This window comes from Mobula birostris, chromosome 20 (assembly GCF_030028105.1).
Source record: "Mobula birostris isolate sMobBir1 chromosome 20, sMobBir1.hap1, whole genome shotgun sequence".
NCBI classification, from domain to species: domain Eukaryota; kingdom Metazoa; phylum Chordata; class Chondrichthyes; order Myliobatiformes; family Myliobatidae; genus Mobula; species Mobula birostris.
This window is the reverse complement of record NC_092389.1, coordinates 24967492-24980912: the sequence shown is the minus strand read 5'-3', so window position 1 is coordinate 24980912 and position 13421 is coordinate 24967492. Positions and strand designations below refer to the sequence as shown.

At 42.5% G+C, this 13421-nt stretch overlaps 1 protein-coding gene across 1 annotated transcript in view; it reads left to right on the top strand.

Annotated features, from left to right (window-relative positions):
* nrgnb (neurogranin (protein kinase C substrate, RC3) b) overlaps positions 1-13421 on the top strand; it is a 66733-nt gene that overhangs the window by 31370 nt on the left and 21942 nt on the right. The window contains exon 7 of the mRNA XM_072238358.1: positions 568-1074. Coding sequence (XP_072094459.1) covers positions 568-1074 — 507 coding nt within the window. The remainder of the gene's footprint in view (positions 1-567; positions 1075-13421) is intronic.

Sequence of the window (13421 nt, the reverse complement as noted above, 5' to 3'; positions counted from 1 at the left end):
AGCATGAGATATAGGAGCAGTATTATGCCTTTCGTATCCCTCTCAAGCCTATTCTCTTGTCTTGTCCCCATAACCACTGATACCCTTACTACTCAAGAATCTATCAACCTCTGCTTTCAATATACTCAATGTCTTGGTTTCCACAGCTGTCTGTGACAAGGAATTCCACAGATTCACCACCCTCTATATTAAATTCCTCCATATACCTGTCTAGTAGTCTCTTAAATTTCACTAGTGTATCTGCTTCCACCACTGACTCAGGCAGTGCATTCCACGCACCAACCACTCTCTAAGTAAAAAATTTTCCTCTAATATCCCCCTTGAACTTCCCATCCCTTACCTTAAAGCCATGTCCCCTTGTATTGAGCAGTGGCACCCTGGGGAAGAGGCGCTGGCTGTCCACTCTATCTATTCCTCTTAATATCTTGTATACCTCTATCATGTCTCCTCTCATCCTCCTTCTCTCCAAAGAGTAAAACCCTAGCTCCCTTATCTGATAGCTAAGTAAATTTTACAATGAAAATAAATTGTACAAGACTGGAAGTAATAAATGACTTGTTTTTGTAGGATGAGGAATGGCTCTCAAAGCAGCCAGGAGTAAGTGGATTGACTGATGAAACAATTTCAAGACTTATAGAACCCAAGGAAGATCAATTGGAAGAGAAATACCAAGTGTTGACTGGAGCAGCTCCTGAGCAAGGTCCTTTGGATGACACAGTCTCAAAGGCACCAGGGGATGTTCTAATGGAAGATACTACTTTGCAGATAACAGGAGCAGGTACAGAAGGAGGCACTAATTCTGAGGTGATTATAGTCGCTCAAACAGCAAGTTCCTTGGAGGTGACTGACACTCAAATATTCTCAACAACATCAGAACAAGGACAATTGGAAGACACTGCATCTGGAGTCATTCCGGCAACACCAGAAGCAACTATTTTCAAAAATTCTGCCTCTTCAGTGATGTCAGCACCATCAGAAGCAGTGTCCAAGGAAGATACAGCTTCTCATATAATTACAACAGCATCAGTGGATGGCCAAGAAGAGAAAAGTCAGTCCACTGAGGAACTACCTACGGTAAGTAACAGTTTAGCTTACTATTCAAACAATGATTATATTATTTTGCAGACATTCTTTTAGTTTTAAAGATTCTGAGCTAGAAATTTATCGAGGTGATGCACGCAAGTACAGGCCCAGAGCCATCAAACGCTCTTCATGCGTTAAAAACTTTCACTCTTGAGATCAGAGGAGGATGTCACCTCCTCTGGACCCTCTTCAGGAGATTTCTTCTGTACATTTTTTCTGGCATAAAACTTCCAGGTGACATCAATGTAGCAAAGTCAATCTGCAATAAGATTCTCAACCTCAACCATTTAGAGTGACAGTTCTTAGTTATTCATAGAATAGCCAGCTTCTCTTAATACTGTTTTCCTGAACTTGTACTGTATAAAGGGCACTCAAGTTGCATTCTTTGTCTGGAATGAGTCTGCAGTCTTTTACAAACTTGTATAAGACTTGTTTCAGCGCCTTGGCATCTTTATCCATGAAGATCTAGATCACAGTCACTCGTAGCTTCCTAGCCTCTGTATCATTCCTGATGTCAGTGGTCTTTGCCACATGTAGTTTTGCTGCTCATTGTTGCATTTTGTAAGTAATGGTTTATTATTATCGCATATACCAAGATTTTGTTTAACATGCCGTTCAGACAGATCATGCCATAAATACTTGCACTGAGGTAGCAGAAAGAGAACAGATCCCAGAATGTAATTCTGCAGTTACAGAGAAAGTGCAATGCAGGTAGACAAATAAAATGCAAAGGTTATGACAGGGTTTACTACCATCAAGGAGGTGGTACAGGAGCCTGAATACACACATGCAACATTTTAGCAATAGCTTCTTCCCCTCCGCCAACAGGCCATGGACCCATGAACACTACCTCAATTTTTGCTCTCTTGTTGCATTACTTATATTTTTTTCTATTTCTTATTGTAACTTATAGTATTTTTTATGTATTGCACTCTACTGCTGCTGTAAAACAACAAATTTCATGGCCTATGTCAGTGATGACAAACCTGATTCTGATTCTGAGGTAGATTGGAAGAAAAAACATTCAAGAGTTCCTCTTCTAGCATATGAGAGGTCCGTTCAAGAGTTTGATGACAGTGCAATAGCAACTGTCCTTGAGTCTGGTGGTATGTGCTCTTAAGCTTTTCCGTCTTCTCCCTGCTGGGAGAGGGAAGAAGAGAGAATGACCAGGTGGGAGGGGTCCCTGATTGAGAGCCTCTGTTAGTCGAGGTTAACCATGGTTGCTGCGTCCTAGCTGCCTACATGATACACAGGCCAGGGCCATACGATGTGGAGAGCAAGCTGTTGTCCATGCTGCAGGCTCCTCCTCCACGCAGCTGATAAATCTAAAGGACGGCTGAGACCGATACAGTTTGGCACCAGGGGTGTCACAGGAGTTGCCAGTTAGTGTTGAACTCAATGAAGTCCTTAGGGACTCCAACAGATGTCGGGCCTCCAACTTTGGACTTCACTCCTGGACACTGATCATGGGTTTGACCTTCGGGCCTTGACAACTGGATTTAGAACAGGACTTGACTGTTCCAGTTGCAATATATTGTAGCATATTTAGTTGTTCACTGTTCTTCTACAAGATAGAAGGGCTTGTGCTGTTTTGAACGACTTACCTTACGCCACTTGATGGGCACCATTTCGATGATGTCTGTAAGGGCAGTGTTTGCAGACATGTGCACTCAGTAGGCTTGAAGGGAATAAATAACTTCCAAAAGGATAAAACTCTGCCTACAACAGGAATTCTGCAGATGCTGGAAATTCAAGCAACACACATCAAAGTTGCTGGTGAACGCAGCAGGCCAGGCAACGTCTCTAGGAAGAGGTGCAGTCGACGTTTCAGGCCGAGACCTTTCGTCAGGACTCTGCCTACACATCTTTTCACATGTTAGCATCAAGTAAAATTATTCCTGAGTTCAGATATGAGTGACAAGAAAGACATGGGGGGCAGAGAATGAAAATGTGATTTAAATAATGAATAAGGGAGATGGTCATAACGTAGGCCTGATTGCAAAATTAGTCTCTCATCTGAGGTAAGATTTGAAATTTCAAAGTCGATTTATTATCAAAATATGAATACCATATAGAACCTTGAGATTCACCTATTTGCAGGCAGCCATAAAACAAAGAAATACAATAGAATCCACGAGAAAGACCCCACATAACAAAGACGGACAAACATCCAATGTGCGAGAAAAGAACAAATAGTGCAAACAATGCACAGAAGATGAACTGCAGTGTTCCCAAAGGTGAGTCCACGGCCACGGAACCAGTTCAGTGCTGCACCCAGTCCAGGAGCCTGATGGCTGCAGGCCACAGGCACGGCTTTTATGATAATGTTGCATTACTTTGCTGTAAACAATGTTGATAATGAAAATAAACAGAGATCTGAATTGAATTGAATTGACTTTATTACTTACATCTTTCATATACATGAGGAGTAAAAAGCTTTATGTTACTCTCCGTCTACAGGACAGCCAATATAACCTAGAAATACAATTGTATCAGCATGAATTAATCAGTCTGATGGCCTGGTGGAAGAAGCTGCCCCGGAGCCTGTTGGTCCTGGCTTTCATGCTGTGGTACTGTTTCCTGGATGATAGCAGCTGGAGCACTTTGTGGTTGATCCTTCAGGCCCTTTTTAAACACCTGTCTTTGTAAATGTCCTGAATAGGCGGAAGTTCACATCTACAGATGCGCTGGGCTGTCCGCACCACTCTTTGCAGAATCCTATGATTGTGCGAAGTACAGTTCCCATACCAGGCAGTGATGCGGCCAGTCAGGATGCTCTCAATTGTGCCCCTGTAGAAAGTTCTTAGGATTTGGGGACCCATACCAAACTTCTTCAACCGTCTGAGGTGAAGGAGGCTCCGTTGTGCCTTTTTTACCACACAGCCGGTATGTACAGACCACGTGAGATCCTCGGTGATATGTATGCCGAGGAATTTAAAGCTGTTCACCCTCTCAACCCCAGATCCATTGCTATCAATAGGGGTTTGCTCTCTCCATTCCTCCTGTAGTCCACAACCAGCTCCTTTGTTTTTGCGACATTGAGGGAGAGGTTGTTTTCTTGACACCACTGTGTCAGAGTGATGACTCCTTCTCTGTACGCTGCCTCATTATTATTTGAGATTAGGCCAATCAGTGTAGTGTTGTCAGCAAATTTAATTAGCAGATTGGAGCAGTGGGTGGCAACACAGTCATTAGTATACAGAGAGTAAAGGACACAGCCCTGAGGGGCTCCTGTATTGAGGGTCAGAGGGGCAGAGGTGAGAGAGCCCCCTCTTACCACCTGCTGGTAATCTGACAGGAAATCCAGGATCCAGCTAAACAAGGCAGGGTGCAGCCGAGGTCTGTGAGCTTTTTGTCGAGTCTGGAGGGAATTATGGTGTTGAGTACTGAACTGTAGTCCAAGAACAGCATTCTCACATAAGCATCCTTCTTCTCCAGATGTGTAAGGACAGTGTGTAGAGCTGTGGCTTTTGTGTCATCTGTTGATCGGTTGTGTCAGTAGGTGAATTGTAGGGGGTCCAATGTCAGGGGTAGCATGCTGCAGATGTAGTCCTTGACCAGCCTCTCAAAGCATCTGCTTATTGTTGAGGTGAGTGCGACAGGCGCCAGTCCCTTAGGTACAGGAACAATGGCAGATGTTTTGAAGCAGGAGGGCACTCTACACTGGGAGAGGGAGAGATGAATAATGTCTGTAAGCACACCTCCAAATGTGCCACGCACACTCTGAGTACCCGCTCTGGGGTGTTGTCTGGTCCCGCAGCCTTGCGACTGTCCACTCATTGGAAGCACCTTTGTACTTCATCCTCAGAGATGACCAAGCTGCAGGTCTCTTCGGTGGGTCTCCACAGGGGCTCAGTGTTGGCAACATTGAATCAAGCGTAAAAAAGGTCTGGGAGAGAGGCAGCGATGTTGGAAACTCCACCTCATTTAGCTTTGAAGTCTGCGATGGTGTGCAGACCTTGCCATAAACTGCATGTGTTGTTGGTGGAGAGTTGTGTTTGGATTTTGTCCCTGTATTGTCGTTTCGTTGCCTTGATGATTTTGCACAGATCATAGCTGCATTTCTTGAGTTCCTGTTGGTCACCAGCAACGAAAGCTCTGTCTCGCGCGGTAAGTGCTGCTTGCACGGAACTGTTGACCCAAATTTTCTGGTTTGGATAGACCCTGACCGATTTCTGGGGTACAATGTCCTCAATACGCTTCCAGATGAAATTCGAGACCCCTTCTGTGAACTTGGAGACACCGTCATCATGGAAGACATTCCAGTTGACGTCATCAAAGCAGCCCTGTAGCATGGAGACGGATTAGTCAGACCAACAGTGGACAGTTTTAACTATGGCCGCCTCTGTTTCAGCTTCTGCCTATACCTCGGCAGCAGCAAAATGTAGGAGTGATCCTATTTTCTATACACAGTACTATGGTGGGAGCCTGATTTCAGTGAGAAATCTGCTGAAGCTGGAGTAAAATAAAGAATAGAGAATTGGTTGATTTGTTGAAAAATCACTTTAACTCAAAGCTAGGTGCAAGTGCATAAAGGTATAAGTTTGATTGATGGTTGAGAAAACCAATGAAACAGTTCTTGAGTTTGCAACTAAATTGGGAGAGTCATAACCGGGCTATGGTAACACACCATCTCAGATGCTAAGATATAACATCAAATTGTATGAACAATTGATCACTGAATTGACAGGTGGTTGTTATCTGACATGAATCTGAGCTTGGACAGCACACTGGAAATTACCCAAGCAATGGAAATGGAAAGTAGAAACATCTAGGATTTGCAAATGGTTCTGATTGTCCAAACAAACAGCCAGCAAGGTGAATAATTTCCAAAATAGACACTTCCAAAGCAAATTGACTATCATTTCAAAGGTAATCACAGGTTATTATGACTATGATGGAAATACCTCTTCTGTGAATGCTGGTTAGAAAAATGAACATAGAACTTAGAACATTACAGGCCCTTTGCCCCACAATGTTGTGCTGACCATATAACCTACTCCAGAAATATCCCAGAATTTCCCTAGCACATAATCCTCTATTTTTCTAAGCTCCATGTACCCATCTAAGAGACTCTTAAAAGACCCTATTGTATCCGCTTCCACCATTGCCACCGGCAGTGCATTCCATGCACTCACCACTCTCTGTGTGAAAAGCTTACCCCTGACATCCCCTTGGTACCTATTTCCAAGCACCTTAAAACTATGCCCCTCGTGTTAGCCATTGCAGCCCTAGGAAAAAAGCCTCTGGCTATCCACACGATTAATGCCCCTCATCATCTTATACACCTCTATCAGGTCACCTGTCATCCTCTGTCACTCCAAGGAGAAAAGATCAAGTTCATCCAACCTATTCTCATAAGGTACACCCTCCAATCCAGGCAATGTCCTTGTAAATCTTCTCTGCATTCTCTCTATAGTATCCACATCCTTCCTCTAGTGAGGTGACCAGAACTAAACACAGTACTCCAAGTGGGGTCTAACCAAGGTCTTATATACCCTTGCCTCACGGATAACATTACCTCATGGCACTTGAACTCAATCCCACGGCTGATGAAGGCCAACACACCATATGCCTTCTCAACAACACTGTCAACCTGCGCAGCAGCTTTGAGTGTCCTATGGACACGGACCCCAAGATCTCTGAGATCCTCCGCACCACCAAGAGTCTTACCATTAATATTATATTCTGTCTTCAAATTTGACCCACCAAAGTGAGCCATTTCACACTTATCTGGGTTGAAGTCCATCTGTCACTTCTCAGCCCAGTTCTGCATCCTATCGGTGTCCCGTTGTAACCTCTGACAACCCTCCAGACTATCCACAACACCCCCAACCTTTGTGTCATCAGCAAACTTACTAACCCACTCTTCTAATTCTTCATCCAGGTCATTTATAGAAATCACAAAGAGGAGGGGTCCCAGAACAGATCCCTGTGGAACACCACTGGTCTACGACCTCCATGTAGAATATGAACTATCTACAGCCACCCTTTTCCTTCTGTGGGAAAGCCAGTTCTGGATTCACAAAGCAAGGTCTCCTTGGATCCCATGCCTCCTTACTTTCTGAATAGGGAACCTTATCAAATGGCTTACTGAAATTCATATACACTACATCCACTGCTCTACCTTCATCAATCTGTTTTGTTACATCCTCAAGGAAGTCAGTCAGGCTCGTAAGGCATGACCTACCCTTGAAAAAGCCATGCTGACTATCCCTAACCAGATTATGTCTCTCCAAATTGTCATAAATCCTGCCTCTCAGCATCTTCTCCACCAACCTGCCCACCACTGAAGTCAGACACACTGATTTATAACCTCCTGGATTATCTCTACTCCCTTTCTTGAACAAGGGAACAACATTTGCAACCCTCCAATCCTCCGGTACTTCTCCCGTCTCTGTTGACGATGCAAAGATCACCGCAAGAGGCTCAGCAATCTTCTCCCTCGCTTCCCACAGTAGCCTGGGGTATATCTCATCCGGTCCCTGTGATTTATCTAACGTAATGCTTTTCAAAAGCTCCAGCACATCCTCTTTCTGAATGTCTATATCCTCAAGCGTTTCAGTCCGCTGTAAGTCATTCCCACAATTGTCAAGGTCTTTTTCCCTGGTGAATAGTGAAGCAAAATATTCATTAAGTACCTCCGCTACCTCCCCTGACTCCATGCACAGGTATACATTATCGCACCTGATTGGTCCTATTCTCACATGGCTCATCCTCTTGCTCTTCATATATTTGTAGAATGCCTTGAGGTTTTGCTTAATCCTGCTCACCAAGGTCTTCTCATAGCCCCTTCTGGCTCTCCTAATTCCATTCTTAAGCTCCTTCCTCGCAACCTTGTAATCTTCTTGAGCTCTAACAGTCCCTAGTTTCTTGAACCTTTTGTAAGCTTTTCTTTTCTTCTTAACTAGATTTTCTACATCCTTTGTACACCATGGTTCTTTAACCCTACCATCCTTTCCCTGCCTCAGTGGAACATACCTATGCAGAACTCCATGCAAATGTTCCCTGAACATTTGCCACATTTCTGCTGTGCATTTCTCTGAGAACATCTGCTCCCAATTTATGCTCCCAAGTTCCTGACTAATACCATCATATTTCCCCTTACCCTAATTAAATGTTTCCCAAATTGTCTGCTCCTTTCCTTCTCCAGCGCTATGGTGAAGGAAATGGAGTTTTGGTCACTACCTCCAAAATGCTCTCCCACCGAGAGATCTGTCATCTGACCAGGTTCATTTCCCAATACCAGATCAAGTACAGCCTCTCCTCTAGTTGGCTTATCTATATATTGTGTCAGGAAACCTTCCTGAACACACCTAACAAACACCACCCTATCTAAACCCCTTGCGCTAAGGAGATGCCAATCAAAATTAGGAAAGTTAAAATCTCCCATCACAACAACCTTATTATTATTTTTCTGTTCCAGAATCTGCCTCCCTATCTGCTCCTCAATATCCCTGTTACTATTGGGGGGGGGGGGTCTATAAAAACACCCAGTAGAGTTATTGCCCTTTTCCTGTTTCTGACTTCCATCCACACTGATTCAGTAGACCATCCCTCCATGACGTCCTCCTTTTCTGCAGCGGTGACACTATCCCTAATTAGCAATGCCATACCTCCACCTCTTTTGCCTCCCTCTCTGTTCTTTTTGAAACATCTAAAGCCTTGCACACTCAGCAGCCATTCCTGCTCCTGGGACATCCTAGTCTCTGTAATGGCCACAATGTCACAATTCTATGCATTCATCCATGCTCTCAGTTCATCTGCCTATTGATCCAGGCTCTAAATTTATCCGCCCATGGGAAACAATCCATCTGTTGTGCTGGAGGAATAAGAAGAAAGTAAAGTTGAACAAAATGAAAGTAGGAAATTAAAGAAAAGTGCGCAGAATTTCCACCAGTCTCACCATACAAAGGAAATAAGCCGAAATTATAATGCAGAGGAAATGTTCACAAAGTTTGCTGACATTAAAGGTTGACTCAATAAAAGGAACACTATTGAGTGTGAACATGAATGACAGAGGCATGGCACTTGAACTTGGCACTGGTTTTAGCAGTATATTAATGAATCGGATTGAAAATACAGCCAGAAAACACTGCACCTGAACTTAAAAAGGCATTGACTAAATCTGAAAACCCATATAAGTGAATGCATTGAAATAGTTGAAATTTCTGATAAAATGGGTTGAAAGCTTTTGTAGCTGTTGTAAACTCCAGACAAAGCCTGTTGGAAAGGGAATAGCTGAAAAAATTCTCCTGGATTAGAGGAAGATTAATAATATTAAGATGATTGAAACTGAAGCATTACTAAACAGATGCTCGAGGAGCCATAAAGGGGTTTCCAAAGTTGTTCTGGGCACATTGAAGGACAGGCAAGACAATATTCATGTTGATCCCGGCACTCAAAGACAGAAATTGACAGGGATCTCAGAAAGAAAATAATTGCACCTGTAAAGTGTTCTAAATGACAGCACTCATTATGTCCATGCTAAAGCATAATAGAGCCGTTAGCATTTATGGAGATCACCTGCTAACTGTAAATTGTGTATAATTCCTGGATGAGAAACTCTTTCCTAAAACAAAAGATTTAGTTGCAGTTTTGTCTGGAAGGCAGCAGTTCACACAAGTTGAATACAAATCAAGCATATCAAAAGACAATATTAGAAGATCAGTCTAAAAATGTTTTCACTGTCAAGGTACATCAGGCTTTTTTGTATACAGTGGATTCCGGTTAATTAGGCCATCGATTAATCGGGTAAGCCGATTATTTTGGACAACTCTTAAAGAACAAAAGCTAATCGATAAAATAGTCAGGATTCCCTTTGTTTATTTAGGAAACTATGTTGCTTAATTGCCGGACAGGAGTCTATTGCTGAACAGTTTCTAACTAGCATCAGTCGCACGCATTTGTGTGGCTATTAGACACTGCACCGTGACTAGTGTGAACAGTTTTTAAATAGTGTCAGTTACATGTGTTTGCGTTCAGAAAGTAGTGAATTTCGTCTCTGATAGCTGGTGAGAAATAAGGATTAAGACAAATAAGAACTGTTTAGCTTACTGAGGTTTCAAGCTTTCAGGCTTGGAGGTGCCAGAAAATGAAACAATTTAATTACTTCAACAAGTTTGGCACTACGAAGAATTTGAAGGTATCAACGGTCATCTTGAATGTTCCAATGAAAATGAAGTTTTTGGAGGATGCAGTTGTCAAAGGTTGTATGAAGGCAGTTGATTACCTGTAGTAGGTGTCTCTGCTGATTTTGTTCATTTATAGTCAATCAAAAGAACATGGCAGGGTAATTCCTCTGTTGATAACTATTAGGAACTGATGCATAGTTTTATAGTACTATAGTATAAGAACATAAGAAATAAGAGTCGGAGTAGACCACCTGGCCCTTCGAGCCTGCTCTGCTATTCAATAAGATCATGGCTGATCTGACCATGGAATCATCTCCACCTACTTGCCTTTCCCCCATAATCCTTAATTACTCTGCTCTGCAAAAGGCTATCCAACCTTTTCCTAAATATATTTCTTGAGGCAGCCTCCACCGCTTCATTGGGCAGAGAATTCTCCAGATTCATCACTCTTTGAGAAAAACAGTTACTCCTCATCTCCGTCCTAAACTTATTCCCCCAAACCTTGAGGCTATGTCCCCTAATTCTAGTCTCACCTACCAGTGGAAACAACTTTCCTGCCTCTATCTTATCTATCCATTTCATAATTTTATATGTTTCTATAATTTTATATGTTTCAATGTTTCTCATTCTTCTGAATTCTAGTGAGTACAGTCCCAGACGCCTCAATCTCTTTTCATAGTCTAACCCCTCATCTCTGGAATCAACCTGGTGAACCTCCTCTGCACCGCCTCCAAGCCAGTATATCCCTCCTCAAGTAAGGAGACCAGAAATGCATGCAGTATTCCAGATGTGGCCTCACTGGTACCCTATACAGTTGCAGCATAACCTCCCTGCTCTTAAATTCATTCTCTCTAGCAATGAAGGCCAACATTCCATTTGCCTTCCTGATAGCCTGCTGCACCTGCAAACCAACATTTTGTGATTCATTTAAGGCACTCCCAAGTCCTTCTGCACAGCAGCATGCTGCAATATTTTACCATTCAAATAGTAATCTGCTCTTCCATTTTTCCTTCCAAGTGGATGACCTCGCATTTACCAACATTGTACTCCATCTGCCAGACCCTTTCCCACTCACTTAACCTATCTATATCTCTCTGCAGACTCTCCATATCCTCTGCACAATTTGTTTTTCCTCTCAATTTAGTGTCATCAGCAAACTTAGATACACCACACTCGGTCCCCTCTTCCAGATTGTCAATGTATATTGTGAACGGTTGAAGGCCCTGTGGCACACTGCTCACCACTGATTGCCAACCAGAGAAACACCCATGTATCCCAACTCTCTTCTTTCTATTGGTTAATCAATCCTATATCCATGCTAATACATCACCCCCAACTCTATGCATCCTCATCTTGTGGATAAGTCTTTTATGTGGCACCTTATCGAATGCCTTCTGGAAATCCTAGTAAATAATGTCCATCTGTTCCCCTCTATTTACTGCGCTCATTATATCCTTAATGAACTTCAGTAAGTTTGTCAAGCAGGATCTTCCTTTGCTGAATCCATGCTGTGTCTGCATGACGGATCCACTTCTTTTCTGATGCCTCGCTATTTCTTCTTTCACGTTAGCTTCAAGCATTTTCCCAACTACAGGTGTTAAACTAACTGGCCTATAGTTATCTGCCTTTTGCCTACATCCTTCTTTTGAACAGTGGCGCGACATTCACCTTCTTCCAATCCACTGGGACCTGCCAGAGTCCAGAGAATTTTTGTAAATTATCACCAAAGCCTGTACTATAACCTCTACCAATTTTTTCAGTACCCTGGGATGCATTCCATCAGGATCCAGGGACTTGTATATCTTTAAGCCCACAAGTTTGCTCAACACTACCTCTTTAGTGATAGTTATTGTATTGAGGTCTTCAGTCCCAATGCATCCATATCATCTTTCTTCGGCATGTTAGACCTCTCCTCCACCATGAAGACCGACACAACGTAGTCATTCAACGCCTCGGCCATTTCCTCATTACCCAATATCAATTCTCCCTTCTCGTCCTTCAAGGGACCTACATTCACTTTAGTCACCCTTTTCCACTTTATATACTTGCAAAAGCTTTTACTACCTGTTTTTATATCTTGTGCTTGTTTATTTTGATAATCTATCTTCCCTTTTTTATTGCTTGCTTAGTGGTTCTTTGTTGCTTTTTAAAGTTTTCCCAATCTTCCAGTTTCCCACTACTCTTGGTGACTTTGTACGCATGAGCTTTTAGTTTGATGCCTTCCTTTATTTCCTTAGTTATCCATGGCTGACTCTCCCTACCCTTACTGTTCTTGCTTTTAACTGGAATATACTTTTGTTGAGCACGGTGAAAAATCTTTTTGAAAGTCTTCCACAGTTCCTCAACTGTCCCGCCTGTGTTCCGAGTCTACCCTATCCAATTCTTCCCTCATCCCATTGTAGTCTCCCTTGTTTAGGCATAATGCACTGGTTTTAGTTCAAACTATTGCACCCTCCATTTGTATGAGAAACTCAATCACACTGTGATCACTCTTTCCAAGAGGATCCCCAACTACAAGATTGCTAATTTTATCTGTCTCATTGCATAGGACCAGATCCAAGATAGCATGTTCCCTTGTAGGTTCTGTAACATGCTGTTCAAGAAAGCTAACACATATGCATTCTCTGAAGTCCTCCTCAAGACTGCCTCGACCAACTTGATTCACCTAATCTATGTGCAAGTTAAAGTCCCCCACCCACGATAACTACTGTTTCATTCTTACATGCCTCAGATATTTCTTTTTAAACACAAAATTAGATACATTATTCTGGACTCCCTTGTTTTTATTTAGATTAGTGTTTTATGTTTTGGAGTTACGAGACATAACAGACTGAAGTTTAAGCAACAGATTGTATAAAGAAGGTTCAGCCACCTTATTAAGAGTGCAGTTGGTCCATTAATGAATATGACTTTGCTATTGGCACAGATCATAAATCCCAATTTTTCTATTCCCAACATGAAACCAGTGTCTCAGATAATGTTCCCCACAAAATCAAGATGATTTTGACACAGAGAGCACATGAATATGCTATTGTTTTTAAATATGGAAAATACCATGGAAATACAGATGTTCTGAGTTGTTTTCCAGTGCCAGGGAAATTAACTGCTCATGAGCAAATTCAGGATTAAGTGTTGATGATGAATCATCTGAAACTTTACCTGTGAGGACCATGCAAGTCAGACGACAAATCAGGAAACAACTAC